The 24,746-nt window shown below is 51.7% G+C and overlaps 1 protein-coding gene across 4 annotated transcripts in view; it reads left to right on the forward strand.

The window, feature by feature from the left end:
- Nucleotides 1–24,746, forward strand: part of LOC122379237 (unconventional myosin-Ia-like) — a 59,494-nt gene that overhangs the window by 14,021 nt on the left and 20,727 nt on the right. For 2 of the 4 annotated variants that reach the window (XM_043361242.1, XM_043361243.1), the window contains exons 2-10: nucleotides 14,789–15,117; nucleotides 17,503–17,618; nucleotides 18,334–18,533; nucleotides 18,836–18,882; nucleotides 19,169–19,232; nucleotides 19,570–19,668; nucleotides 20,124–20,230; nucleotides 20,444–20,591; nucleotides 22,807–22,959. In XM_043361242.1, the coding sequence (XP_043217177.1) occupies nucleotides 14,806–15,117; nucleotides 17,503–17,618; nucleotides 18,334–18,533; nucleotides 18,836–18,882; nucleotides 19,169–19,232; nucleotides 19,570–19,668; nucleotides 20,124–20,230; nucleotides 20,444–20,591; nucleotides 22,807–22,959 (1,246 nt within the window). In that variant the 5' untranslated portion in view covers nucleotides 14,789–14,805. The remainder of the gene's footprint in view (nucleotides 1–14,788; nucleotides 15,118–17,502; nucleotides 17,619–18,333; nucleotides 18,534–18,835; nucleotides 18,883–19,168; nucleotides 19,233–19,569; nucleotides 19,669–20,123; nucleotides 20,231–20,443; nucleotides 20,592–22,806; nucleotides 22,960–24,746) is intronic. The other 2 variants (XM_043361244.1, XM_043361245.1) reach the window with 1 other exon arrangement.

Here is a 24,746-nt window from a genome sequence, read left to right on the forward strand (position 1 = left end):
TGAAAGAAAAAAGAACATCGGCCGGTAACTTTTTGAGTTATCGGCGTGTAAACGCAAAAAAGTCGCTAATATGGCAGATTTGACCATATTTGACCTCATTTGACCTTGAAGATATTGACCTAGGGTCATGAAATTCACACACAACAGATTTCCCCTGGGCCCCCACCTACCCTCCAAATTTCGTCTTTCTAGCTCCAGTGGGAGCTGAGATCTTAGGGGGGGCGACATCCGCCCCCCCCCCCTTCCACTGGGCGTAGTACTCGCAACCCTTCCACTGCGCGTGTTAAGACTTGGTCGGTTTGTTGAAAATACATGGAATAAAACTATTTCGTTATATATGAGCCGTAAGACTAGATTTCGCTGATGTTCCCTTATTGTTGTGTTGTTGAGCTAGGGACGGATTATCATACGTTCACGTGTCTCTAAGGCTCCTAAAAGTTTGATCAACGAGCTTAGTTTAACACGCTTCTTATCTACCTGCATTGCTTCGTTTTTTTTCTCAAGCAATGGAAATATCTTAACGAGTATTAGATAGAAGCTACACAACAAGGTGTTGTATTAAATATGTCGCTACGTTTATATGACAATGAAACGTTGAACTGTCTTTACTGTTCTCTGAAATACTCCGCGTCATCAGGAAGACCTGACCTCGTCAACAGGTCATGCCGATGACCACAGGCGAAGTAAGGCTGAAGTTGGACCGTTTAATAGATAGACGTAATGATGCGTTACCAGGTCAAAGCTAGCCACTGAACTTGCTCAAATTAAGCTTAATGAGTCAGTGTGTTAACCCGCGAGTTGCTGGGGGGGCGTTAAACGCCCCCACTTTTTTCGCCGGGCCATAGCATAAAAACGGCGCGCCGCAGGCGCGCCAAATTTTGGGTACCTGTAGGGAATTGATTGAAGTTTATTGTGACAAAGTTTCAAAAAAATCGGTCGGAAAATTTTTGAGATATCGAGGTTTTAGTGACGTCATGATTTCTGAGTTTTCGACCAAAAACGGCATATGTTCAAAAAATCATATAAAATCACAGAATAGACATACAGACATGCCGTAAACGCCATTAGACTGCCAATACCATGATCAATCAAATGGCTATCTTCGATTATTGATTATCGTTCCGCATTTTCCAAAATCTTGAACTGAATCTTGGCAATTTTTCGTGACTACTTCACGACAATGATGCATGAATTTCTTAAATTGAACTTTTTGAGTCAAACACGTACACATATGATAAAATGAATGTCACCATCGTGTTCTACGCCCCAAATTACTTATAAAACATGTGTCACAGGCTGCGAATATCAGTTTTGATTTTCGGGGATATGTGCCTAACCGGTTGACCTGACCTTGACCCTGACCTATGCTTGACTGACCCCTATATGGAGCTGACACTCTTGTAGGCCTTATAAGATGGATTGTGCACCGTTTTGACAGAGTTTATGGCGAGAAGCGCCCATTGCGAAGTCCTGAAGTCCATGCTACTGAAAGCCCGATTTCAGGTGTTTGACCTGACCTTGACCCGACCTGTGACCTCAAAATTCAACTTTAAAATACTCATCTGAAGCGTCTCGTCGCGCTCTTTCGTTTGCCGCCTCGTGCGTTTCGCTGCGCCTATTGGTTCTCGAGTTATTGGCTGGGGGCGTTTAACGCCCCCCCCCCCCCCAGCAAATGGTGGGTGGCGAAATACCCCAGCAACTGCCGGGTTAACATATAAACGGTCCTTGTCACGCCGATGCTACGTCAGCGTAAGCGTTCACCTCGGCGACCCCCTCCAAGTGATTGTCGACGGCTCAGTAGCCGCCCATCAGAGCACACTGTCAAATTTGTCAGAAAGTTTGTCAGCCAAGCCCCGCGCTGAGACGCCGCCGGGCGCCGCCGTATAATGTAGGTCAGTTAGCTGAGTCACCCACTTCGAGATGCAGTGCCTTTCCCAGGGCATTTGGCGTGAGCCGTCCCGCAGAGCCATTGATTTCATGCTCTGTCGAGTCCAACTAACCGACCCTCTTATCCTCAGTTGACTCCACACGGCGTCCTATACGCACGCGCTCCGAAAGGGGGCTGGTTACCTCAGGTCGGGGCCAGCTCACAGAAACCTGAAAACAGCTCGCGCGAGAAGCCCGCGGCCGGGTGCGCGCAATAAATCCTGTTAGAGCCCGCGGGTACCGGCCCACGGGTGGCGCGGCGCCGCTGAGTGGACCGGTGCACCGGCGCGGTGGCGTGCTGGTGCATGGACGTGCACCTGACACACGAGCAAACCAGCGACGGTGCACCCTTATATTTATTGTATACCACCACTACGCACGGGGATAAGATATTATGGTCCGTAGTGAGCGGAGAGTTTTTATTGATAACATCTGAGACTAAAGCTATTTCGGTGATAGGTATACCTATTACCTATCTACATCGGCAAAATCCACAGGTTAGGTACATAACTCTCCACTGGGGTGATTATTTGTAAATCTCGTTACAAACAATCTGAACCATGCCACGGAGTCGATTTATAGCCAGGAGTCCGCCTGGCTGGCGCCGGTTCCATCCGCCTTCCTATTTCTGCCCGGTTTTCCATTCGTCCATTTCCGCCGTTGGCTGGCCGGGAGCGGGCGGCGTCGGGCTCGCGGCGGCGACGGCGCCAGCGGCGGCTTGTTGACGCTCCGCTCGCCGCTCTGCGTGACATCGGATGTGACACGTCCCCCCTCACGAGCTGAGGAAATCTGGGTGGTCGGCCAGCCAGCCCGGACCCCGGCGCGGCGCCGCAGCCCAGCCGCAGCTCAGACCCACAGACCGGCTATACCAGCACACTGCCCAGGTCAGCTCAGCAGCCCCACGCGGGCCACGACCCGGGTTTCAAGTCAGCCCCCTGCAGTGGAGCCAGCCTGCCCAGCCCAGCTACCAACTTGACGTAGCCCGATTATTCCAGCTCAGCTCAGTCCCACTGTAAGGACCCAGCTCTGCTCACAGCCTCCGGCCCCGCGCCCCAGTCCCACAGCCGGCCTCACAGCTTAGAGGACAGTCCCAGCCGGTCGCCACCCTCATAACTAGTTAGTCCGTCCCCAGCCCCTCCCTATCGCCAGCTCAGCATCGGGCTGATGACGCTCCGAGAAGGCCGGGATGCCGGCAGAGCTCGCTCGGTGACGCCGACGGCCGATGACGGCCTCCGGTGACGCCGCGGCACGTGTCATCAGCATAGCGCGCCGCCGTCACTGCCAAGTTCCACAGCGTCGATGACGTGCGGCGGAACTCGAAGAATGTTCATATTCATAAAGTGTAGTCGGAATCGGCGCACGTAAGAGGCTGTGGTATGCTGGCAGCTTTTCGGTGGAAGAGGTGTTAAACTGGTAATCCCAGTGCGGCACTGGAGTGGCCTAGTGACATCAGAAAGAGTGACATTGACCTTGCATGGTAACTAAGATTTTACTGATATTTTGTCTTGCGGTGTGCGGTTTGTGCGGTGTGTAAAAGAAAGTTATTGACTATTAAATGCAACTATGGACCCTATGGACTGATACGAACCAGACACCAGTTGTCTCTTTTTCCCTCTACCACTGCCTCCCTTTCACTTTCACCTCTCTCTCTCTCTCTCTCTCTCTCTCTCTCTCTCTCTCTCTCTCTCTCTCTCTCTCTCTCTCTCTCTCTCTCTCTCTCTCTCTCTCTCTCTCTCTCTCTCTCTCTCTCTCTCTCTCTCTCTCTCTCTCTCTCTCTCTCTCTCTCTCTCTCTTTCTTTCTCTTTCTCTCTCTTTCTCTCTCTTTCTCTCTTTCTCTCTCTCCTCTCTCTCTCTCTCTCTCTCTCTCTCTCTCTCTCTCTCTCTCTCTCTCTCTCTCTCTCTCTCTCTCTCTCTCACACACACACACACATGCCATTGAAGTTTGTTAGTCACTGGGATTCCCCACCGATCACTGGCGCGCCTGTCGGTCCGAGTCTCCGGCAGCATCTCGTCCCTGTCGGCGGCGCCGCTGGAGGTCGCCGAACACCCGGCCAGTTACTGCGCCCGTCTGTCTATCTGCGGACGCCGTCAGACGGCGGAGACGCGCCCCAGTTGACGCCGGCCGGCCGGCCGACTCCGGTGACCGGCCGTCTGTCTGTCAGGGCCACACGCCGCCGCTGGAACCGGCCGCACGCCGCCAGTGGCCCGCTTTGAACGGCACGCCGCGCCGTCAGGTATTTATATATCGGCGCCGCTGGCTGGCTGGCAGACGGGCCGGCGGCCGGCCGGTGCCGCCGGCAGCCGCGTCAGTTTGTGCCCAAGGGCGCCGGCTGGCGGCCGTGCCCCGCCCGCCGCTGGCCCGCGCCGTGCGGTGTGCCGTGAGTCGACCTCTCAGTGGCGTGTGCAGAGGTTCGCCGTTCGGCCGTGAGCCGACCCCCCACAGTGGTGTGTGTGTGTGCAGTGGGCCGCCGTCCGGCCAGTTGCCATGGTGCCGCCCGACGACCAGGATGACGAGCACGACCTGTATGACTGCCCGGTGTGCCAGCGGCACCTGAGCGGATCGCACGGCGAGCCAGCCTACCAGGCGTCGCGTGGCCGGGTGTTCTCCTACGGTCGCCTGCAGACGGCGCAGAGCTTCTCCAGCGGGCTCAACATCCAGCTGAGCTGCCGTGGCGCCCGCGGCGGCCGGCGCCGCGCCGAGCCCGGCTCCAACTCCAGCTCCAGCTCGGAGGCACTGGTCAGCCGGCGCGTGGTGGGCGGCGCGCGGCCGCGCCACACCGACCCGCCGCCGCCGCCCCCGCCGCCGGACTTCGCCTCGCCTCCTGCTGCGGCGCGCCGCCTCACGCCGCCGACGGAGGCCAGGATAAAGGCGGGTAGGTGTGCCGCGCCAGCCGGCGGGGAGGGGCGGGCCACAGCTGCGGTCGGGCTGCCGGCCACAGCTGGCCCGCGAGCTGTGGCGGTCGTACCGGCGTCCGCCGTCTGCCGCGCCCTCGGCCTCGGCGTGGGCCCGGCCCGGCTCGGCCCGGCGCCGTGGGCATACCTGGCGGGCCTCGTGTGCGGGGCGGTCGGCTGGCAGCGGGCCGCCGCGCCGGCCGTCGGGTCCGCACACTGGCGCCCTGTTCGACCGCGCCCTGAATTATGCTTCGCCGCTGGCAAACAGAAGCTGTTAGCATAAACCAGTCGGAGTCGATGACAGTGCGCTAAGTAGGTCAGCTACAGGTATATTTACGGCGGTCTCGGAATCACTCGGCTGCCGAGAGCGTTTATGTGAGAAACACTAACCAGAGAAGTCCGAGCACATCCTGCGAATGCTTCAACAGAACAGCGCCGTTCTAATTACAAACAGAAGCAGAACTGTGGCTGGCGAGAGCCAGGGCAACTGACTGACGAGCGCTGGTACTGGGGAGATTGATGAACGGATCAGCTGAAGACATGAAATGGTACAATTGAATGGTCCATGGTTACCTCGAATCTACGAGATCATTAGATGCGTTAAATGTATGTGAATGAAAGTAGCAATAGCGACAATTGCAAATGAATCAGTTCATTACCTACCTACACAGAATTGTGACACTTCTGGGTGCCGAACCTCCTGGAACAGCTTTGAAATAATTTTGATGTAGGTACGCCGTATCTAAAGATCTGAAATTGGCGTTAGGGCTTCACAGAGGTTAAATTCAGCTTTGTCAGATCTGACGCACTGTTTTTGCGTCAACGTTTTTTCAACATTCTCCTAACGGCTGCCCATGACCGTGGAGCGCACTTTACCTCTGCATAAACACACAGTCGCATGGCCTGTCCTGACCGCCCGGTACCCAGCACCGTCTACAATAGCTAGCGGCCACAATCACATAAAGCATCAATGCCGGACTGTGACCATATGAAACCGGTTTAGAGTAGTCCTATAGGAAAACGGATGTAGTCCTATAGGACAATATTACATCACCTGCTGTCGTGACTGACAGCCCTGTCATCTACATATTTTGTGTACCGAAGCACTGCCCGTCATGAAATATTTCGATCATGTGGCCACCTGCTATCGGCATTGATCGCTGGCGGGACCATCTATAACCCCTCTGACCGTTGTGATCTCCCATCACCTGATGTTACCACTTAACATCGTCACTGACCGCTCGCAGTTATTGTTTTTGTGATCCTTTATAATCTCCCTGTAGATCGTATCACCACCATTAGCGTCGCTACGGGGGGGGGGGGGGGCAAGCGGGGCAGCCTGCCCCCCCCAACCTCCGACCGGGCACCCCCTGAGATCGATACAGATCCGATGAGATTTTGGAGTCGGGAAAAAATGGGGGTACCTTTCTGAGGAATGCCTGTGAGGTCAGACTGTTGGAGCGTGCAGTTCAAACCAAAGTCAGAGTCGCAGTCGCCAAAATCTTCAAGACTGCGACTCCATACTCGGAAATGTCAATGCTGTGATTCATTCCATGTTCCTAGTTGGTTCTTTATTACATTTTGTAGCTGATTTTCATAAGTTTTGGAGTGCTGACACATAATCTTCGTTCAAAGCGTCACACGAAATCTTCGGGGCCTTTCTCAACTCTCGTCAAATGTCTACGACAGGCTCAAGTACCGTTCAAGTGCCGCAGGGTTCATGAGCTTGCTTTTCACACAGGCTCCTAAGGAGCTCCACTGAGCTCTAGGAAGCTTTCGGAGGGCCCAAACCGGCCTCTGAGAGTCCCACTGGTGTCCTGAGGGCCCATACAGGGATCTTTGAGGACCTTATACATACGTAGACCTCTGAAATGCCACACGAATCTTTGAGGATGCCTTCGAAAATTTCTGAAAACCTCAACTGATCTCAGATAGTTCAGCCGAACTTTTGAGGCGGCAGACTTTATTAATCCCAAGCCGGCGGCGGCATCTGAGGCAGGGGCGGATCCAGGAAAACTCCAAGGGGAGGGTCATGAATCGAAGTGGTGCCCCTACCTATACCCAAAATTAAAAACTCAACGGATTTCGTCCATTTCATTTTGGTGGTGCCCCCATTTTCAGTTTTTTTTTATTTTTAGTCAGTATCTTAACCCTATTCCTGGCGGGCTCCGCCGGGACAAGAAACTGGCGGGGGGGGGGGCCGATTCGGCCCCCCCTGAGATCTCGAGAACGAAGCAAGATAGCGACAAGCGGTAAACGGCATCGGATACGCACGGCCAAGATCTACAATTTTTACTAAGGTCATTTTCAGGTCAGGTCAAAGATGACGTCACAGGGGTCGAAAAAGTCAAAATGGCGGCGCTAGATATGGAGAGAGTTTTTCTCGAATAACTTTCGAATTAGTCAAGATAGGAACAAACTAAGGGCATCATCGTGATCCTCTCGTCAATTCGCATCGAATGATATATATGTTGACCTCGAAAGGTCAAGGTCAAAGGTTGACCTCAGGTCACGTGACCTCGAGGTCATCATGTATATCATTCGATGCGTCTTGACGAGCTGAACACAATGAGACCATCCACGCGTCTATATCTTGTTCCTGTACGGAGTTATTGGCCAAAAACCTTTGGTGACCTTTGATGACGTCACATGACCTCACAGCCGCCCAACAGCAAAACAGACCTCAAGGTAGTGAAGGTTGATCGTATATGAAGTCATGTATGGTATATGGGGCCATTCCGACCCGTTTTAGTGGTAAAAACAGGGAGTTGATTTTTCCCCCATTGACTTATAATGGGGAGGTCGCGAAATTGACCTGACCTTAGGTCACCGATATCAAAATTCCGAGATAAACAAATTGTACATACTGGTACCCTAACTAAACCCTGAAGAGAAGAAATTGATCGGTCAAAAACTCTAGCTCTGGCGTGATTGCAAACTTTTCTGAGGTAGGGTCACCAAACCGCCTCTGGTGACCTGACCTGAGGTCAGATCAACTCAAAATTTTCAGACATGTTGCGTAGAAGCCTTTTAGGAAAAGTCAGAAAATTTGAGCTTCCTAGCTCAACGCGTTTGGGAGAAATAACCAAAAAACCTCAGGGGGGGGGCTCCTGAGGCCCCCCCCCCCCGCCAGGAATAGGGTTAACTCTTAGCCACAACCACATTTACCAATTGTAAGCAAGTATATGAATGTGCTATGTGTATATATGTTGTGGACGCTGAGTAGTGAGTACTTACCAGGAACGTTATCAGGTAAGATAATCGTTGTCAGTCCGACGAACTTGACCCTGGCATCTAAAGGGTCTGTCCTTGACACTTCAGGCTTGTCAGGGGCACCAAAGTCCTTCCAGGGACACCACAAACCTGTCAGGGGCACCTACGGCCTTGTAGGGGCGCCACAGGCTCGCCAGGGGCACCACAGGCCTGCCAGGAAGCAGGGGCACCACAGATCTAGCAAGTATACACGACCTGTCAGGGGCACAACGGGACTGTTGGGCCCATGAGCACCCCTAGGGACAGGGGCACCACAGTCCTTCCAGGGGCACCGCAGGCCTGTGAGGGGCACCAGCGGCCTAGCAGGGGCACCAGTCAACACAGGCCTGCCAGGGGCACCACAGACCTGCCAGGGGCACCAGAGGCCTGCCAAAGGTTCTGCATCAAATCCGATCAACTATCGCCCCATCAGCCTCCTTTCATCCCTATCAAAAATAATGGAACGAATCATTTTCAACAGGATATATGAACATATTACGACCAATCGACTTCTCTCTGACAAGCAGAGTGGATACCGACCTCACCACAGCACTCAACTCCAACTAGCCCACATTACACACAACATGTACAAATCACTTGACCAGGGACAACACTTTATGACAGCATACCTTGACATCAGTAAATATTTTGACAAAATATGGCACGCTGGACTTCTTTATAAATGCAAAACGGACTTCCACATTACTGACAAAGTGCACGACTGGCTCAAATCATATCTTACTGACAGACAACATATGGTAAAAATAGGAAATTCAGCATCGACCCTACAGACAATAAATACCGGATGTCCACAAGGCTCAATTCTTGGACCTTTACTAGCAATCCTATACCTTAACGGACTAGCCGACAAAACAGAAAATACCGCTTTGCTTTACGCTGACGATATTTCGCTTTTTTCACCATATACCTCACACAACAAACTCAATGTGCAAAATTCCATGCAACGCGACCTCAACCTTATTGAAGAGTATGGAAGACAGTGGGCCATCACATTCAGCCCTGCAAAAACTGTCTGTCAAACCTTCAGCAACAACCCTTCCCGTCCCCTGTTAACCCTGACTTTTGCTGGACAGACAATACCAATGACTGACTCACACAAACATTTGGGACTGACTTTTTCAAGTGACCTTAGATTCCACAAACACGTTAATGAAATAATACGAAAAGTAAACACAGCACTAAGCCCACTCTATGCAATTGCCCCCTTTTTGCCACGCCCTGTTATAGAGAAGATATACTTGACGTATGTACGACCACACTTCGACTATTGTGACGCCATTTTTGACGGACATCTGACGGCTTATGACGAACGAAGACTTGAGACATTACAAAACCGTGCCGCAAGGCTTATTACAGGAGCATACTTTAGCACTTCCAACGACAAACTTAGACTAGAACTTGGCTGGGACCGACTAACAACGAGACGAGAAATTCACCGATTGACGCTACTTTGGCACCTCTACAAATGTATCTCTGTCCCAGAGTACATAAAAACAGAACTTCCCAATCACCGACACGCTGACACCACCAGAACATTAAGAAACTCGACCTCACTTACCTTACCTCAAAACAAAACCACACAGTTTCAAAAGTCATTCTTACCCAACACCGCTAGGAAATGGAACAAGCTACCAGCACACATAAGGTCTCAGGAAACCCAACACACATTCAAGAGAGAGCTCGCGGAAGCACTTGGGGCAAAGAGGCCACCACAATTTAATACAATGGGCAGTAAACGTGGAAACACATTACACACACAACTCAGATTAGGGAACTCGGGGCTAAACGCACACTTATTTAAAATACAAAAACATCCTCATCCACACTGCCGGTGCGGTCACAAAACAGAAACTACTATGCACTTCACAATACACTGCCCACTATACACGACAATCAGACAAAACCTTTTCCAAAGCATATCAACTGTACTTGGCAGGAACTTCAATCACCTCACATCTACTGAACAACACGATACACTCATATACGGCACTAACACTAACACATTGAACTGCTCCCGGAGGGTAGCGTTCCTTTTCCAAAAATACCTATTGGACACGAAACGGTTCTAATAATTCATAAATGTGCTGAACGGTTCTAATGTATTCATTTCATTTCTTGTTTACTTGTTTGATTTTTCTTGGTTGGAGCTCGGTATAACTTTCAGTCGCTGCTCGATATAATGGCCAGGACTAAGCTAACATGACCAAACCGGGTGGGGGATGGTGCCTAGTGATAGGCTGTGGGCCTTTGTGCCATCTCCCCATAACACCACTGTCGACAACTTTGTCTCTAAATAAATGGTTGTTGTTGTTGTTGTTGCCAGGAGCACCACCGACCTCGCAGGGGTAACTTGGGCCTGTCAGGGCCCGGGGGCACCACGGGCCTGTCGAGAGGCACTTCAGGCTTTTCAGGGGCACCATAGTCCTCTCCGAGCGCAGGGGTAGCAGGGGCACCAGAGGCCTGCCAGGGGCACTACAGGCCTAGCAAGGGCACCACTGGTCTATCAGGGGCACCACGAGCCTGTCATAGCCAGGCATCTCAGGCTTGTCAAGGCCCAGGGGCACCACAGGTCTGTGAGGGGCACCAGCGACCCGACCCCCACCAAACACGATTTGGCAGCACTGTAATGACGCCTGCTGGGCGTGAAGTTTTCCCTTCACCATAGGGTTTACACACAAACTGGTCAAAGTTTGAGCCAGGATATACTAGTCTAAAAATGCAAAAAAAAAACGAACAAATTTTGGCATCAATAGATTCAGCATTTCATCGTGTGCCTCAAACCGTCCATCATTTGGCCTCAGAGGAGGTAAAAATTGTTCAAAATCGAAGTTGAAAAGATGCTTTCTGAGCACATAATCTGGTAGCAATCACGTGACCTGCTATAAGCAGCTTATCGATAATTTACAAACATAATTATTAATATGCTGCTTTAAACAACAATAACCATACATTTTGAGCTTTCAGTACTTTAAATAAGGTCAAAACATCGCAAAACACAAAAGTTAATACAATAGTCACGTGGGTGTCAGGAAATGTCACAGGTGCGTCAAATTTGTGACTGGGGCTTTACTTTCAAACATCGGATCTACCTGTTTCTTATAGGTATCTTGCAGCGACCTAGCAGGGGCACCAGTCAACACAGGTCTGCCAGGGGCGCCACAGACCTGTCAGGGGCACCACAGACCTGCCAGGGGCACCACAGACCTGCCAGGGGCACCAGAGGTCTGCCAGGGGCACCACCGGCCTCGCAGGGGCACCTTGGGCCTGTCAGGGGCACCACGGGCCTGCCGAGGGGCACTTCAGACTTTTCAGGGGCACCAGTCCTCTCCGGGCGCAGGGGTACCAGCGGCCTAGCAAGGGCACCAGAGGCCTGCCAGGGGCACCAGCGGCCTAGCAAGGGCACCAGAGGCCTGCCAGGGGCACCACAGGCCTAACAAGGGCACCACGGGCCTGTCAGGGGCACCTCAGGCTTGTCAGGGCCCTCAGGACCACAGTCCTTCCAAGGGCACGCAAGCCTGTCAGGGGCACCAGAGGCCTGCCAGGGGCACCACAGGCCTAGCAAGGGCACCACTGGCCTGTCAGGGGCACCTCAGGCTTGTCAGGGCCCAGGGGCACCACAGTCCTTCCAGGGCATTACAAGCCTGTCAGGGGCACCAGAGGCCTAGCAAGGGCACCACAAGCCTGCCATGGACACCACAGGCCTGCCAGGGGCACCACCGGCCTTGCAGGGGCGCCTCAGGCCTGTCAGGGGCACCACGTGCCTGCCGGGGACACTTCAGGCTTGTCAGGGGCGTTACAGTCCTGTCAGGGCCCAGGGGCACCAGGCCCGTGGTGTCCCTGCTAGGCCTGTGGTGCCCCTGGCGATCCTGTGGTGCCCCTGTCAGGACTGTGATACCCCTGATAGGCCGGTGGTGCCCCTGGCAGGTCTTTGGGCCCCAAGGGGGGGGCATGACCCATGTGACCCCCCTTGGATCCGCCCCTGATCTGAGGTCACAACTCACGTGTCCCTCTGAGGGCCGCAACACATGTTTCTTATGTCCCTATACCTACGTAGGGTCCTTAAGGATTCGACACAGACCCCGACGTTTCACACTGTTATTCGAGGGCTCCAGGCTCACCCTGGGCCTAGTCTCTTAGCGCCCGCCGCCCACACAGGTTTCTGAAGACTCGTGTGCCCTAAAGGGCTTTCCGAGCCCACCTTGGGCTCGGAAAGCCCTAAAGCACCACATACACGTAAATATTTGGGGTGACCCACGCCGATCTCCGGGATCCTAAGCAGGCTTCTGAGAGTCCACACTGACCCTGAGTGGCCTGAAATGGCCTGAAAGTCGCAAGCCTATCTCTAAGGGATCCCTTGCCGCTATGCCGTGCGTAACTTTTGGTCCCGTTAAATTTTTTTTGCTCGCGTTTGCAGCGCTTCCCTTCACACGAAAAACGAGAAACTTTTTGTTCACACTCGAGTGAACAAAACACTTCTTCTCACTGCAGCAAAGATGAATTATGTACTTCCGATTCACACTTCCGACATTCACTCTCAGTCTCCGCCGAATGCCCAATTCTTAGCTACAATCGGCGGCTGGGATAAGCCCGATGCATTTCTCGTAAAACCTCGGCATGCATGCGTGAATGGAGGTTTTAGCACGGTGATCAGATCACCCTGGTTTTAGACAGGGGCCCACTGCAGTGCGTCGGCAATCGCATCCACTGTAATTCTACCGGTCGTTTTTGTCCATAAATTTTCAAAATTTTGTTTGTTTTTTTTTTGCAAAAAAAAGTCATGCCATAGCTAGAAGGAAAACTTTGTCACCATCGGATTCCTCGCACCATTGCTCGTCGAATGATATGTAAAACGAGTGAGTAACGGCTGGGGAAAGACAAGATTTAACACAAAACTTGATTTTGCCCCCCCCCCCCCCAACCGAAAATGTCTGGCGATGCCTATGATCACCACCGTCTAAGTTGTGAATGACCGGCCTACGCAAGCGACCGTCTATCATCTCGGCGATCATCGGTGACCTATTAGCTGATCATGGTGGCTACTACCTATATTCTGTTGTGACCAACCTCCGTTGTGACCGCCTGTGATCATCTCATTAGATCAAGTGACCACCTACTTTCGTATCTGACTGGCCGTGCCACCGTCGCCTGTCTCGTTCACGCGCCGCTGCCTTACCGACAGTCGGCGTACACACGTGATTACGTCCTGACGCGCTGTCCTCGAATGGTCCGCCAGGCGGCAATTCTGCCGACCTCAGGTGACCCCAGCAATCATCCACTTTCCCTCAATACCAACCACCGGTCACGCATCAGAACGCCAGAGCACAGTCTCCTCATGAGACTGTGCAGGACGAGGCGTTTTTTAGTCTAAGTGACATTCGGTGAACTAAGCTCCCTCTTTCTACCGTTCTCCGAAACCCCATGAGGGATTATCCCTCATTGGTTCAGCAGACGGCTTGAATATAAACACCCGACATTCAGTTGTGGTTACAACCCGTCTTTTCCACTTATCATGCACAAGAGCTAGGAAGGGCAAAACATTTGCTCATAAAGCGACATTCCGTTGTATTTCATCTAAATTGACAGCTCCCATTTAACCTTTTTGGCCTACTAAGGTCAAACACTGCTAAAAGGTACTCATATTACATACCTATGCCTACATAAAGAATCTTTGTCCGCACATTGATATACGGACATGGCAGTCGTTGTCAAACAGTCGTTCTTCAGTCCTGTTCGAGGCTTTTCTGCATATTAGATTGCATGTTTTCTGTTATGCATAAAAAACTAATTATTGCAGTCTAGGTGTCAATTTTTGATATAATTATGTGCTCGTGAAGAATGCACGAGTAGAGCAGTAATCGTCAAGCCATGTGTGGATCGCTCTTGATCGTAGATACATACACACATACATGCACGATTCTATACTATGTTATATCATGCCCACAATGCATGCCACGCCTGGTCTTAGCACACCATCCAGTGTTCATAAATGATTGCCTCTTCTGCTTCTGTGGGCACGCGTCCATAGCAACCGTCGTTGTCGTAATCACAAATGTATAGGTACTGAGGGACCGAAGGCAGTGAGGAAACAAAAAGGGAGGGTAGAAGAGGGAGAGGGAACAGACAGAGGAGCAGAGATAAGGAGAGAGAGCGAGAGAGAGAGAGAGAGAGAGAGAGACCACGTGACCGTCCCAGCCCTCACGTGCGTTCCTCCCACCTATCGAGAATCGTTGCCAGAGAGTGTGGCTCGTTCCCGGGCCGCTCTATCTCCCCTCTCATCTAAGTACGGCCGCCTAACATGGTCGATGGACGCCTCAAATGGCAGTTGGCAGCCGCGCGTCGCTGCCAGGCCGGCCTAAATGGTGCTGGGAGATGGCGCGAGAATGTACCGCCAACAGTTAAACACACACCCCGTGTGACACGTAATTGGTGTAAGGTAGCAACTTACGAAGGGAAAACAATCCGTAAAGGTTTTAAAAGAAAATATGTACTTTGCAAAATAATTGTTACAACCGTTTCAGTTTTTTCATTATTTTATTGTTTCAGAAAGTGCGCATGTGCACTTCTATTTGGTTTTTATTGCTCATTGATTCGTTTGTCTTTCAACATCATTTTTTATCACGTCCGACTAGTTTATTCTACTATACGAAACTGAAAGTTACTGGCTGTTCCCTAACCCGTCACCGTCCCTGTGTTGCAGAGCGGGTGGTGCCTGTGATGGCCAGCGGCGGTCCCGGGCCGCCGCTGGGAGAGCGGCTCGGACCGCGCTCCTGCTCCGGAGAGCGGCTCGGACCGCGGTCTTGTTCCGGAGACCGGCTCGCGCCGCGGTCCTGCTCCGGAGACCGGGACCGAGACCGGGACCGGGACCGGGAGCGGGAGCGGGCCGGCACCCGGTCCGCCCCGGCCCCCGGTCGGCCCCTCACCCTGGAGCGCGAGGTGGGCGTATGGGACACGGTGCTCCTCGAACCGCTCACCGAGCAGGCCTTCATCGCCAACCTGCACCAGCGCTACAAACACGACCAGATCTATGTGAGTACAAACTACAAGCACGCCCCTGTGAGTGCTGCACCACAAACAGCCAGATCTACATATGTGGGTACCGCGCCACAAACACGCTTGAAAACAGCCCAAAATTCGTCATCATGTAAGTACTAAGTATCCCCGTCAAAAATATGAGCACCGATTCGAGGAATTGTGTCCACTCTGTCATTTATGTCCGCAGATATATCCCACATGATTCAGTATAGGTATCAATTGCCATAGGTGTGTATTGCATAACAGACGGCGAACGACTTCGGATGCGTCTTTTGGACAATCGAAATCAGTGAACCCTGAACCTTCTAACTCGCAATTTGTTGGACCTGTATCTTCCGTTGCATGATGCTAGTGTAAAATTTAAGTTATTTCTCTTTTCAATGAGGAGCAGGGAACGTAAAAGAGGCAATTTTGTCGCGCTGATCATGAGCCATTTCTCACTTGTTACTAACTGTGAGGCCCCCATACCGTGCTCTGCCGCTGCTACACACGTCCGGTGTTTCTGTTTAAGCTGGCCGGACTCGGAGCAGTGGCTGGGTCCACCGTTCAGCGGAGCAGGGCCGTTTCCTAGACGTCTACCGTTTCCCAGACGTCGGCCGCCTATTCCCGGGAACCTATTCCCGGGTGACAGTGCCCCATCGGCCCGGCAATGTCGGAGGTCAGGGCGCGCCAACGAGCCGTGCACCTCAGCAGGGAGCTCACTGGGGCACGACCGTGCCGTAAAACTGTCACTCGGCGGTATTTCTGCGTCGCGGTGGCTGACATCCGGACCGGTGTCCCGCTCTGCCGTTACGGTGGCTTCCAGTGCACAACCTTGCTGATATTAATTTTCTACACAAAGTTTCATTAAGATAAATTCATATTTATAAATGGATTATGGTCAAGGAACTCTATTTCATCCAGGACACAGTTCAGGCCCTGTTCATGCTCATCGTTTCCGCCGGGTGAAATTCCGCTGACCTTGAGATGTATTCACTTCACTGCTGTCACCGTTCGTCACACAAGTGACATGGCGCAGTTGTGTGAGCTCTCACCGGCGCGCTGGTAGCCATTCCATTGTTACGGTGTCACGGGACTGAGACTGTTCTTTCCTCGGCGCCTGCGGGGATGCTGTCGGCTAACGCGGCGCTTAGAGTCGTATTTCTGCCGCGTTCTGCGATGCACACGGACCGTGCGGCCGGCTGCGTAATCGCGTTAGGGTTGAATCACGTCCGGCGTTTCTGGCATGCCGCTGCGTCACCGGCCTCCGCAGCTGCCAGCGGGGCACCGTCAGCGGGGCCGGGGTCATGGGCAGGCAGCGGCGGAGCTGGGTCTGAGGAAAGTCATGAACACGGGCAGCACGGGCTCTATGATAGTAGTCAGCAGTCAGAGGGCAGTGGACAGTGGACATGCGGTAAAGGATTTGGCATGACGCAGCCAGTTTCCGATAGAAGGTGAGACTGGGTCGGTCAATCAATCATTAGCTGGTCTGTCTGGCTGGTTGAATCAGCCAGTGTGCTGCGAACAGCTCGCACTCAAGTAGTCAGCCCAGCTCGTTTGTAAGCACAGCAACTGTCTTCAGCCGAACACAGCCGAGACTCAGTATAGGTGATTGTCAAAAGAAATGTAAGGATACCGTCAGAAATCCGGCAAAATATAAAATCTACGAGTGTCAGCCCGATGCCTGGCCAACCGACCAGCCGTCTGGTTAGCTCATTATCCGGGTGAGTTACGAGACCCCCTCCCCCCTCCGACCACCGTCTGCGGCGGCCGTGCTGCGCCGCCGAGCTCGCCGCGTCTCCGGTCGGCGGCCCCGGTGGCCCTCCGTCCCGTCGGCCACCCAGCCGACCCCGGCCCGGGGGTCCCGCGGGGGCCCTCCCGCGGTGCCAAACGCCACACGGCACAGACGGCTCAGCGGGGGCGAGTGACACCGAGCTCGACACGGTTCAATGGAGACGCTCGGTTACATAAGTGGGGACCACGAGAGAGTGCACTTTGAATGCATCGGCTGAGAAGAGTGAAGGACCTACGCTGTGACATATCCGGGGGCTTTTGTGATTATTGCTGACCCCTGCGAGCAGTATCACTCAAATTTTATGCCGATTTATGCCTATGACTTCGCCTATAAGTGAAGATTGCTCTGTAGGCGATTATGCAAATAAATGAATAAATTCTATCTAAATAATATGAAGTCATCTGTATTATGATTTGTGATAACAGAAGCGCACAAACTGCGCATTATAGCGACCAAGGATATCGGTAAAAAGGTTCGAACTAACTTTCAAGCCATAACGTCTTGACGATATGGCAGACATGAAGCATAATGCTGGGAATGGTGGCAATATGCGACTGTTGTATGTATTACCAACGCAATCCGATGTGTTCCACCGCTCTTTGCAGACCTACATAAGTCAAGTGTTGGTGTCTGTGAACCCGTACAAAAAGCTGCCGCTCTACTCCAGTGACGTAATACGAGCGTATCGCTCGTGTTCCCGCTTCGAGTTGCCGCCGCACGTGTAAGTAGATACTCCACAGACGTAAAACGTCATCAGTTGCAGCCGCACGTGTAAGTAGATAGGTACTCCCCAGACGTAAAACGTCATCAGTTGCCGCCGCACGTGTAAGTAGATACTCCCCAGACGTAAAACGTCACCAGTTGCCGCCGCACGTGTAAGTAGATAGGTACTCCACAGACGTAAAACGTCATCAGTTGCCGCCGCACGTGTAAGTAGATAGGTACTCCACAGACGTAAAACGTCATCAGTTGCCGCCGCACGTGTAAGTAGATACTCCACAGACGTAAAACGTCACCAGTTGCCGCCGCACGTGTAAGTAGATAGGTACTCCACAGACGTAAAACGTCATCAGTTGCCGCCGCACGTGTAAGTAGATAGGTACTCCACAGACGTAAAACGTCATCAGTTGCCGCCGCACGTGTCAGTAGATAATCCCCAGACTAAAACGTCATCAACTAATGTCCGGTAAACGTTTATTGTGTAGATTAGCCTATGCTTGAATGTTTATCATGCTCGCTGTGAGCAATATTTTCCGTCAGCACAGAGATCGGCAGTAATGCTGCTTTCGCATAACACGTCCCAGCTTGTATTTCGATCATATTTCCTGAAGTGGAGACAGGAAGGGAAACTCATCTCTGTGCACTCACCCCGTATTACCTGCACCCACCCCTGACACCGCTGGCCATCACGTCCCGTACCCGCCCGACCCATGCAGGTACGCCGTGGCCGAGGAGGCGTACCGGGCCGTGCGGGAGCACAACTCGGACCAGTGTGTTGTCATATCGGGCGAGAGCGGCGCCGGCAAGACAGAGGCCTCCAAGCTCATCATGCAGTACGTGGCGGCCGTCTCCGGACGAGCCAAGGAGGTGAACGCCATCAAGGGCCAGCTGCTGCAGTCCAATCCTGTGCTGGAAGGTGAGCGCCGCGCGCTGAGACGGCCGGTGGACGCCGCCGGAGTCTGGCCCGCTGCCCGGCCTAATGTGTTAATCTCTGGACCAGCCCGGCAACAGCCGACAGCTTCCGGCGGCCAACATTTTTCGCCGTCACCCAAATTATTAATGATGATGGCAACAGTTAATAATTTTTATCTCGAGCTTAATACTGTCTACGTTAACGGCTTACCAAGATAAAGATTCGTTTTTCTCTTTAGCTTTTCTTACTCGACCTAGCCGGAGTAATTGGCAACTAACGACGTACGATCTTGATCCTTATTTCAGCGTTTGGGAACGCCAAGACTCATCGCAATGACAACTCATCTCGTTTTGTGAGTAATTTGCATTTCTTTTCAAACTCGCTTTAGTACTTTAAGCTTTTATTAGAATAGAATTGTGCTTAAATGATATGTTTTACAGGCCATGTTTTCCCATACATTGTTGCAAATAAAGTTAAGGATACATGTGAGTTCAATATCACCATAAGATCTTTGCAACGATAGAAACAACGTATCCAGCCGATTGATCCTTTGATTGAAATGCTTTGTACTTCTGGCAAACAAATATCATATATATTCAGCCTGCTTTCCCACACTGACCACAATGACTCCTCTCCAGGGCAAATACATGGATCTGGAGTTCGACTTCAAGGGAGATCCGATCGGTGGCCTTATCACAAACTGTGAGTAACGCCACTCTATGTCTATCGCAAATGATTAGCCATGAAATATCATGAGTCAAATACGTACAATGATAAGGGCACTTATCTATCCCAATGGATCAAATATATATGCGTTCCCGACATTGCCTACTACTTATCACTCCAATATGTTCATAACCGGTCGGTAGAGCCACAGGCACCCTTTAGAAGGAGCCGGCGCGGGCGCTGCGGCCGGGGCCGTCTGTATGTACGCGGCCGATCGCTCACACTCCCCTCGGCACGTCTGCGCTATCTGCTGTGAATCGGCCCGTGGCCTGCCGGCTCTGACGGATCTGCGCGCCCCTCCTCCGTCGAGCAGATCTCCTGGAGAAGAGTCGAGTGACGGCGCAGCAGCCGTGCGAGCGCAACTTCCACATATTCTATCAACTGCTCACCGGGGCCGACATTCAGCTGCTCAGTGAGTGCCCAACCGGCCGCGTCATGAACAATTGATTTGAATATTTTAATTAAACGTACAATTTCTTCTCATCAATTACAGCGGTTGGCGACATTGGCCTCGATAGGTTGCAGCTCGCCACCTGTTTCGACAACTTCTGGAAGTAAGCTGGCGTAACCGGGCAGTGAGAGATAGGATGGCAATCGGCCAAAAGAGGGCCCACTTGGCACTGGCAATTGTTCGCAGCTAGGCAGCTGTGTCGCAGGTGAAAACGTAACGTGGGCTAAAAACTATTCTGTAAATGGAGAACAGTTGCCCGAAATGAATTTCGCTCATTTAGTGAATATTAAACGCCTCCACAAATGTTTGCTAAGAGCTTGCGTAATAGAAAACGATGCCGTCTGACTCGCTGCTTTCCTGTCGTGGAACTGCGCAGAAATCAACACTCGAATGACGCATCGATGTTTCTTTCTCAGAATCGCTCAAATTGCAACGGAATGTGGAAAACTACGATATTTTGAAACAGGGAAGACCTCTTCAGTATGAAACCCTGGACGACAAACGGGACTTCCAGGTCACAAGAGTAAGTAAATGTGATACTCGTAGACTGTGCCTGTTGCCTTTTACCTGTACGTTTTGCCGAGGAAAGCATTTTTATAATACTTTGGTAATTTTCTTCAACTTTAAAGTGCACTATAAACACTAGTCTTATGAACCGTCATTAGTCGGTCTTTCCTAGTTATTAATTCCCACACAGACCCAAAGTATGGTAGCTGATAGCTGTATTTTCCTGCAGAGGGCGATGGATATCCTGGGGCTCACGGCTGACGAGCAGCAGGCCATTCTGAGGGTGATCGCGTCCGTGCTAAAGCTCGGCAACGTGACCTTCTCGCCCGTGAACAACATTGACGGCTCCGAGGGCTGCGTGGTGGACAATGAGTACGGTAAGTTTCCATACTGCTAAATAGACCAGCCTGACGTGGTACGACCATCCCGCAGCAGACAGACGGGGTAACTTGTACCAGCCATGAGGTGGGCCAAGTAATTCCCCCGTCAGCTGGGGTAAGTAGGTTTCCTGTCACGTGTTCGTATGGTGAGTATCTTTCTCTCGCCTCGCCGCGACTCGATCCGATCGGCGTGAAGAACGAACGTGGTAAAACCACGGAGTCTCTGACATTGGTGAGTCGACATCATGTATTGGACGGTGTTACGCAGATGGCGAATCCAGAAGGCAGTAGTCAAAACTTTTCGGCACTTTAACCCACTAGCAGTTAAAAAAGTGGCATTTCCTACAAGAGATAGCTCGAGCTAGAGTACGAAACGTCCCCTTATCTATACGGCGGGCAGGTTCTGGCAATTTAGCTCTATCGGGCCGCGGGCTCAATGGTGATTTATAATTTCCAGAACGACTGGCAGCAGCATCAATCTGGGCGCCTGGTAATGCCCTTTGGATTCGCCATCGCTTACATAAATGCTTGCCTTTAATCGCGTTAAATAATTCTTGTTATGCTGTTTTGTGCGTTCAAATGTTAGCACATGCTAGCAACATTTTATTTCATTGGTCTCTGTGACCGTATGCTTGGTTGTTGTTTTTTCAGTCATGCACTCATTGGTTACTGCATTATGTGAACGACATTTTGTTGCATTGTCTTGAGTCGCTCATAACTGTCATTTGATGTGCTTTTGGTAGTCATCTTTTTGACCTGGTTATTGCTCGCATGGAGATACATCGATCAAATTGTCTATTGATAGGTATAATTGTTGAGCACACAGTTGAAGGGATGCTTACGATTGTTAGAGATTCTTTCTCTCCATGCTTATAAATCAATCATAAAGTATTTCTGCCATGCTTGAAGGCTTTCCATGTTAACCCGCGAGTTGCTGGGGGGGGGGCGTTAAACGCCCCCACTTTTTTCGCCGGGCCATAGCATAAAAACGGCGCGCCGCAGGCGCGCCAAATTTTGGGTACCTGTAGGGAATTGATTGAAGTTTATTGTGACAAAGTTTCAAAAAAATCGGTCGGAAAATTTTTGAGATATCGAGGTTTTAGTGACGTCATGATTTCTGAATTTTCGACCAAAAACGGCGTATGTTCAAAAAATCATATAAAATCACAGAATAGACATACAGACATGCCGTAAACGTCATTAGACTGCCAATACCATGAACAATCAAATGGCTATCTTCCATTATTGATTATCGTTCCGCATTTTCCAAAATCTTGAACTGAATCTTGACAATTTCTCGTGACTACTTCACGACTATGATACATGCATTTCTTAAATTAAGCTTTTTTAGCCAAACACGTACACATATGATAAAATGAATGTCACCATCGTGTTCTACGCCCCAAATTACCCCTAAAACATGTGTCACGGGCTGCGAATATCAGTTTTGATTTTCGGGGATATGTGCCTACCCGGTTGACCTGACCTTGACCCTGACCTGACCTATGCTTGACTGACCCCTACATGGAGCTGACACTCTTGTAGGCCTTATACGATGGATTGTGCACCATTTTGACAGAGTTTATGACGAGAAGCGCCCATTGCGAAGTCCTGAAGTCCATGCTACTGAAAGGCCGATTTCAGGTGTTTGACCTGACCTTGACCCGACCTGTGACCTCAAAAGTCAACTTTAAAGTACTCATCTGAAGCGTCTCGTCGCGCTCTTTCGTTTGCCGCCTCGTGCGTTTCGCTGCGCCTATTGGTTCTCGAGTTATCGGCTGGGGGCGTTTAACGCCCCCCCCCCCCCCAGCAAACGGTGGGTGGCGAAATACCCCAGCAACTGCCGGGTTAAGCAACATCAAATATATTATGCTGTTGTGATAGAACACCGACAGTTGTCTTCCAGGCAGAATAACCTATATAAACTCAAAAGATGCTGCCAATTAAATGTAAAAGACTATCGGTTTAGTGTTTCTCAAAGATTTTGTATTTTTATGATCGTAAAATATCCCTTCAGCGATGTTCTGATACTATATTTATTTCGTCCATTTCCGTACCTGTGATTTCATTTAGATGAATGCGATCGTTGCCGATGCCTGTCCGAAAACACGGCATTTTCGTTTTGTCTGTATCCGGCACCTTGCTGAACCACGGGTAGGTACTTAACGTCCCGCACGTGGCTGCTTACTGTGCATGCGCCGTGTTCCTGCAGAGGTGCTGGGCACCAGCGACCTGCTGCTGGTTAGCTTTGAGACGCTGCGCAGCGCGCTGACCCAGCGGCTTGTGACGGCTCTGGCTTCCGACTGCGGCTCGAGCGTTGCCTGCTCGCCCGTCACCCTGCCCTCCAGCGCGGCCATCTACACAGGTATACAGACTATCTGCACAGGTATACGAGCTATATACACAGGCATACAGACTATCTACACAGGTATACTGACTATCTGCACAGGTATACCCGCCGACCATCTATATATGTAGGTGTTTGCCCACCGGCCGTCTACACAGGTATACACTAGTTATACAATATACATATCTAACGGCAATCTACACAGGAAGGTATACCATAACCTGCCTTTTTCCTTCGGGTTTCCTGACCTGTGCATCTGGAAGAAAAATGGACGAATATGGTGAATATTATTATTTGACACTACGGTCCTGAAAATCATTGGAAATATTTGTGTCTCTGTAATGATGCTCTCTGGTCTGGCTCCAGTGAAGCTATCAGCTGTCCAACCTGCAGGCTTTCGTTGGCACATCACGGCAGGGTATTTGTCTATGTGGCATACATGTATCCAAGCACGCCATGTGACTCGGTGATGCAGACGGTGAAGATCACTGCAATTCATTCCGTCCGGGCCAATAAATTGTTCGCGAATGCATATCTTGTTGACCAATCGATCGCAGAGTGGGTTGATGCGATCACTCGCCCAAACTCCATCCAGAGCATGCAAGCAAATCAGACCAGCAAAATAAACATTGGCAGCCGATCTCATTCATTCCTCGGTGGAAAACCAATATGCTTAGCTTCAACTCTGTTCAATATGGGTTTTATCAACGAAAATTATTTGCTGTCCTCTGTTAAGTTTACTTTCAATTTCGTATGAAAATATATCAAGAGAAAGTTATTGCCCTGTTTGGACGAAATAGCTGACCGGCGACGCCAAGGGGAGTTCACTCTCTGGATAACTTAGTACCGTTCGATATTTGGTTTCACCCCCGTTCAGAGTTCAGCCTGCCATTACATTACTGCAGACTATTTCTGGAATATTTCCTATTCACGGCGCCGTTATGGGATATCGCGCACCTGTCTCGGCCGCTTTTGATGCGCCTCATGTGTGCCAGTGTCGGAGGGAGGCGGGCCATCTGTGGCCCCTATCACCGTGCAGCACCATTTTTCCACTGCGCGCCGCTGTAGACCCTCACAGACGGCCGTCACTGCCGGGTGCTGTCGCCACATGCTTTCACCGCCCACCACCCATGGCCGTGCTCCATTCTACCTACTGAAGTAGCCGTCAGCTACATACCGCACACCGCCCATGGCCATGCTCCACTCCGCCCACTGCCGCAGACGCCAGCCGCATACCGCCTGCCGCCCATGGCCATGCTCCACTCCGCCCACTGCCGCAGACGCTAGCCGCATACCGCCTGCCGCCCATGGCCATGCTCCACTCCGCCCACTGCCGCAGACGCTAGCCGCATACCGCACACCGCCCATGGCCATGCTCCACTCCGCCCACTGCCGCAGACGCCAGCCGCATACCGCCTGCCGCCCAAGGCTGTGCTCCATTCCGTCTATCGCCCAACGTAGCAGCCGCCAGCACACATACATGCCTCTCGCCGCCCCTGGTTGTGCTTCATTCCGTCAGCGACGTATGGTGGGCGGCTGCCCATCATCGCAGCCGCCCACCATTGCCTCGCATCGCCTACCACCCACCGCCAGCTGCCCATGGCCTGCTCGATTCTGCCCACCGCCCTAGACGCAGCCACAGCCACCCACCGCTACCTCCCATTGCCCACCGCCCACTGCCTACCGGCACATCCACCACTTGCCAACAGCCGTCGCACTATTCGCCGCAGCCGGCCGTCTAGCATTCACCGCCGCTCCAGACACTAAACTGAGCGGAATTCAAGCCTGCTCCCGTCGCCAACCTC

This window comes from Amphibalanus amphitrite, unplaced genomic scaffold, assembly GCF_019059575.1.
Source record: "Amphibalanus amphitrite isolate SeventyFive unplaced genomic scaffold, NRLGWU_Aamphi_draft 000074F_arrow, whole genome shotgun sequence".
NCBI lineage: Eukaryota > Metazoa > Arthropoda > Thecostraca > Balanomorpha > Balanidae > Amphibalanus > Amphibalanus amphitrite.